This window comes from Octopus bimaculoides, chromosome 4 (genome assembly GCF_001194135.2).
Source record: "Octopus bimaculoides isolate UCB-OBI-ISO-001 chromosome 4, ASM119413v2, whole genome shotgun sequence".
Lineage (NCBI taxonomy): Eukaryota > Metazoa > Mollusca > Cephalopoda > Octopoda > Octopodidae > Octopus > Octopus bimaculoides.
The window spans coordinates 91,468,079-91,473,988 of record NC_068984.1 but is presented as its reverse complement, the minus strand read 5'-3'; the positions used below and the strand labels follow the sequence as shown (position 1 = coordinate 91,473,988).

At 34.1% G+C, this 5,910-nt stretch overlaps 1 protein-coding gene across 3 annotated transcripts in view; it reads right to left on the bottom strand.

Annotated features, from left to right (window-relative positions):
- Positions 1 to 486: 486 nt before the first annotated feature.
- Positions 487 to 5,910, bottom strand: part of LOC106872863 (uncharacterized) — a 221,158-nt gene continuing 215,734 nt past the window's right edge. For 2 of the 3 annotated variants that reach the window (XM_052967245.1, XM_052967244.1), the window contains exons 10-11: positions 2,384 to 2,491; positions 487 to 1,459 (exon numbers count right to left, since the gene is read on the bottom strand). In XM_052967245.1, the coding sequence (XP_052823205.1) occupies positions 1,055 to 1,459; positions 2,384 to 2,491 (513 nt within the window). In that variant the 3' untranslated portion in view covers positions 487 to 1,054. The remainder of the gene's footprint in view (positions 1,460 to 2,383; positions 2,492 to 5,910) is intronic. The other variant, XM_052967246.1, reaches the window with a different exon arrangement.

Here is a 5,910-nt window from a genome sequence, read left to right as displayed (position 1 = left end):
TAAACAAACTTTATCAATTTTTCAATAAAAGCTCTAAAAACAACCCCAAGCACTTCTATAGATAAAACCCGACTTTGGACATTTCCCAACAAAATCAGACAGTGTATATGTTGTGGAACAAATTTAGGGAGTCAGGATTTAAATTACAACAAATGGGGGTGGGTCATTAAAAAAATAAAAAAAAAATGCTTTCTAATCATTGTATTTAATTTTTTAATTTGTATATATGTATGTGAATCTGTGCAAGTGCATGTTAAAAGAAAAATCTTCACCTATTTGAAGCATATTTCTGTAGAGTCAAGTGAATTTGTTCTACTTTGACCCCCAAAAGATCATATATATACAAATATATACATACACACATATCACTCTCTGTCTCTCACTATATATATATATATATATATATATATATATATATATATATATATATATATATATATATATATATATATATATATATATATATACACACAGACACATACACACATGCATACATGTGTAATATATATATATATATATATACATATGTGCACATACACACGTATTTGGTTTCTCCTTGCAAGGATCTTTGTATTCTCATATGTCTTTGTAACTCTCACCACCTGATAACCCAAAAATGTCACCCAGGCAAGGAAAGAGAAAAGGCTTGTGTTTACACACATCTTAGTTTCAACCTGAAAAAAGTGCTCGAACATAACTGAAGAGCAGGCTTGAGGAAGTGTATCAAATAGGTACAACATTATTCAGCAGGTTGCAATCAAAGCCATCATGGGGCTCATTCAAGAAATTCTGCTTGGTCTCCCTCGGAAGAGACATGCCTAATGCTTTCTGCACCGTGACAACAAAGACACTCAAACAAAATATCCCCTGTGTAAGCAGAAAAACCATCTGTAGGTTAAGCTGCTATTTTCTAGGGGATGCACTTTTCATTGACTGACTATCTGGTTGTTGCATATGATGCTTTCTGCATGCCACTGCAGAATACTGCATTTCTTCAGAAGGGAATAATTCCCACTGAAATTGATTTTGATTACCAAGGGGCAATAGGTCCATTTCAAGGCTTGCTGATTGAACTTGAGTCTGGTGAGATAGCTGTTGTTAGGATAGGTGCTGAAACTGTAACAGCTGTTGATTCAACAACATTTGGAGAACGAATTTCCAAATATTGCTGATCTTGATGCAAATGTGTTCGGAATGGTACATGCTTTTGCTGAACCATTGCAGATGTCTCAGATAATGGAGTTTGGTTGCCGGGAAGCTGTGTTAGGGTCATATACAACTCTTGTGAACTTGTGTAAGCCTTAGGCAAAGGGCTAACCACTTGGTGTAGTTGTTGATATGCTGGTGTAATACTATCCTCACCTCTATGGTGCGCTTCTGAATGAATCTGGTAATGATCACTACGTTTATCAGCTGAAGCAAAAGTATCACCACAAATATCACAAATGTATGGTTTATCCTGCATATAATAAAAGATAAAAGTAAAGATATTGAATTAAGTTAATAATACAAAAGTACAATACAGTTCATAATCCTTTATCCAAAATTATGAAATCCAAAAGCCTTCAGAATCTTAATTTATTTTGAGTGAAATAATCAACACAAATGGAAAATTTCTGAAGGGTTTTAAAAAGCGGAGGTAAACGCAAAATGAAAGTAACAAGCAAATGTTTTATGCAGTTCAAAAGTTGAAGTGAGAGTGTAACATAGATTGGTTTTCATGGAAAGCAAAAAATTCTCTAAGTAAAACTGTTACATATCAAGCAAAACAGAACCAACATTAAATCTATATGTAAAAGAAGTATTATGAAATGTAACTGTATTTAGACTGGAATCCCATGACCAAGACGTGCCATTATATAGATGCAAATATACCAAAATTTTGCAATCTAAAATTGTCTTAAATCCAAAACACCTCCAGTTCCAAGCATTTTGGATAAAGGATTACCAACTGTACCAATATAACATTAACAAAAAATATTACTTTCAGTTAATTTTTGTTTAGAATGTTTGATAGAATGTTTATAAAATATATTTTTAACAAAAGGTTTTCATGAAGGTAACACTGTTGATATTGAGGTGAGAAAGATGATAAAAGACAAAAAGTTCCAAAGATTAGGCTTTATCAAAATGTGATAGGCTGGGACACAGTCAGTAAGGAGGGTATGTAGGGAGACATGTAAGAAAATAGAATTAATGTTTTATCAATTAGAAATAATGATTTCCTATTAACAATTTATTCATCTGGCAAAATAGGAGTATGGTTACTGGATTAACAACTACCAATGTATTATCAACAATGGATAACTATACATGACAATGATTATGACACATTGTGTTAGCTATATGACTGAAGATAGTTATAATAAAGATTAGTACCAACCAGTGAATGAGTCTGAAGATGAATTTTGAGTGACTGCTTTTTTGTAAAACCAGCATCACAATAGTCACACACATATGGTCGATGGTTTTTGTGCACCAAAATATGACTCTAAAAATGAAATAAAATGTTGAGATTAAAAAGAGTTAGTAAAACATAAATATTATACACATGACTATATACATACACACTTCACTTCACACAAGGACATATATGGAGACACATCCATACATAACAGACGCAGTACCTTGTCACAAAAACCCATACACAGACACAGACAGACACACACACACAAACACACTCAGACATGCACACACAAAGAGACAGAGGTACACACACACACATGCAAACACGAACACACAAATACATGAATATGCACAAACATACGCACATGCATGAATGTATGCATGCACACACACACATGCATGCATACATACATATGTGTATGCGCATGCACACTGACCCACACACATGCGCACAAACAAACAAAAAGAACGCAGTTCAGATAATGGACAGAGTCAACGACTATTGAAAATGTTGCAAGACGCAATGAAAATTTTAGAAAAAAAATGAGTGGAAACTTAACCAGTGAGTGTGTTAAATAATAAGGCACTAAAAGAGAATTACTCTCCCCAGACACAACAATAGATATCAGAATTACGTTAAGGTTACACATGTCTATGGAGTGCTCAGCCACTTGCACGTTAATTTCACGAGCAAGCTGTTCCGTTGATTGTATCAGCTGGGACCCTCGTCATCGTAACCATGGAGTGCTCCTTTTTTTAGATATATATATATATATATATATCTCATCATCATCATCATTGTTTAACATCGATCGTCTATGAATGCATGGGTAGGATGGTTGACAGGAGGTGGCCATGTAGAAAATCTACTGAGTCTGTTTTGGCAGGGATTTTATGGCTGGATGCCCTTCCTAACACCAACTACTCCACAGAGTGGACTCAGTGCTTTTTATGTGATGACAAAGGAATAAGTAATTATGTCATGAACTTCATGAACTTCCAGTTGTTTCTGCTATAGGAAGCAATGTACTTATAGTTGAAATGTTTGTGCATTCAATTATGAGTGCATTGCATCTTGTAGTAGAAACAGTTGTAAGCTAATGAAGTTTATGACATAATTTCTTATTCCTTTGTCATTTTAATTTCTTATTATTGCTCTTTATTTGACTGAAGCTTTTTCTGAAGCATATGTAGACTGAGTTTTAACACGAACTTACTAGTATTGCTACATATGAGCAATAAATATAAATATATTGGTTAACAGAAAGTGAGCTCTTCTGCAGTAAGACAACGCAAGACCTCATACTGCTTGAACAACCCAGAATAAACTCCAGAAACTTGAGGGAATCAAACTGATGTCACACCCAGCATATAGTCCAGACCTAGCTCCCTCAACATATTGCATAACTTGTGACTCAACACAATAGTTTATTCTAAAGAAATTTCTTTTAGGAAATGCAATGTTTTGATCAGTCATATCATACCTATTTTGAGATTTTGACAGAAATTAAAGAGACAGTATATGTATAAGTCCTTATAATCTTCTACTATAAAATGTAACAGCAATAATATATTACTTTAAACAAAAGAACTAGAAATTCATTAGAGTATTTGTGTTTTATTCATTCAACCTGACATAGTAATGCCAACCTCTGCCACAGCATTAAAGACATATGATAGAACAGCAGAGTCACCACAATGGCATTCCATATGAAGTGATACTTTCAGCAAAAGGGTAAAGAGCGAATACATTGTGTCCCTTTCCTTCATTCCAGGACAATCTCACTAGTTTCAGGATTGAAGGGATATTTACTTTGGCTAAGGCTCATTTAATGATTAGATTTGATCTCTTTGTAGCAACCAAAGCAAATTATGTTCAGTCTATATGACAATCCATGAAGACTGACCTCTGAAATCAAGGGACTTGCTGTAATGACACCCCAATTCCCCCACATATATCAACTCCAGTTCTAAGGATGATGGAGATGCAGAGCTTATCCACTCTAAATAAGTCACCAATGTTGGTCACAAGAAAAATTTGGTAATCATTGAATATTGGTCAAACTGAACAAAAAGAAAGTTGAAAATATGTTAGACTGTAAAGAGAGTTTTGTCATGCTTATCATTCATACGATATATAAATCAACCATATACAACCTGTCACGCAACCAACATAAAACTGAAATATAATAAAAAGATTGGAAAGCAGCAAAATCTTGAAATAATTAGCTAAGAACATTATGTATGATGTACAATGTAAAATCAAGAGACTGGAACTAATTAATTGTAAACTAGTGATATAGGATGTAATTAACAAATAAGAAGAAAGGCATGATAAAGACAAATAACGCAAGCAGGGAATAAGATTTGAGTAAAACCAGATCATACAAGATATAATCTAGTTTAAAACCATTTGTCTAGTTTGCATAAGTTGTGAGCAAAAAAAATGACAATTACTTTATCAGTGAATCTTTGAGCTAACAAGCAAGAAAGATGTAGAAGATGGTGAAGATTAATTTAACTCTTTCAATTCCAACCTGTCAGAGAATGACCCCAGTTTCTGCCCAAATCAAACTAATTTATTTAAATTGAAATCTTAACAAAAATCCTATTATTATATAAACAATAATGCAAGCTTCCAGTAGATAAAAGTTTCATCTAACTTCTATGTAAGAATAATTAAAAAGCTAAAATTCTTTATTCATCATCTCTTTATGTCTATTTTCTATACTGGTGTGGGTTGAATAGGTCTGAGTCTTTTCTTATTGGGAACTACTGTTTTCAAAGATTGGTACTTGCACATATCATTTTGGCTTGGTTTCCGAGACTGGATGCCCTTATTATTATCAACTACTTTGCAGAATGTAGTGAGTGCATTTTCTCATAGCATCAACACTAGAGAGGTCTATAAGTCCTCAGTGATACATAACTGAAGTGACCTCACAATCCTACACTTCCTTTACTCATTTGCCATCTGCTAAGCAACATCTCAATCCTACTTTGCTTACTAATCAATCAAGTGGGTGTGCAGCAGAGTGGCTTCCTTTGTGACACCAGTGTGTCTTATACACTACAAGTATAAAGAGTATTCAGTAAGTTTAGACATATATTTTCACTCAGGTAATGTGATCAATGAGATGAAGTGAACAAGCAGAATGATAGAAGGGGTTGGTGAAAGGAACAAGAGTAGGATGGTAGAAACAGTTATTGGGTTATAGGAGAGAGGAGAAGGTTATAGACAAGAGGATAGCAGAATAGGACACAGAGAAGAGGTAGTGATGGATGGCAATACAGATAGGGTAGGGTAGAGCATATTGAGTACAAACAGTTCAATGTAGTTCTCTCTTTTCAACCACTCATAATAACACTCCCATGCTTCTTTCTTGTCATCAACACTGTCTTGCAATTTGGAACATCTCATACCCCTGATCCTCACAAATCTCTTCTTTTCTTCTTCTTCCCTAGCTCAGTACACTTAGTATCTATTGTTTTGGAAATATGATC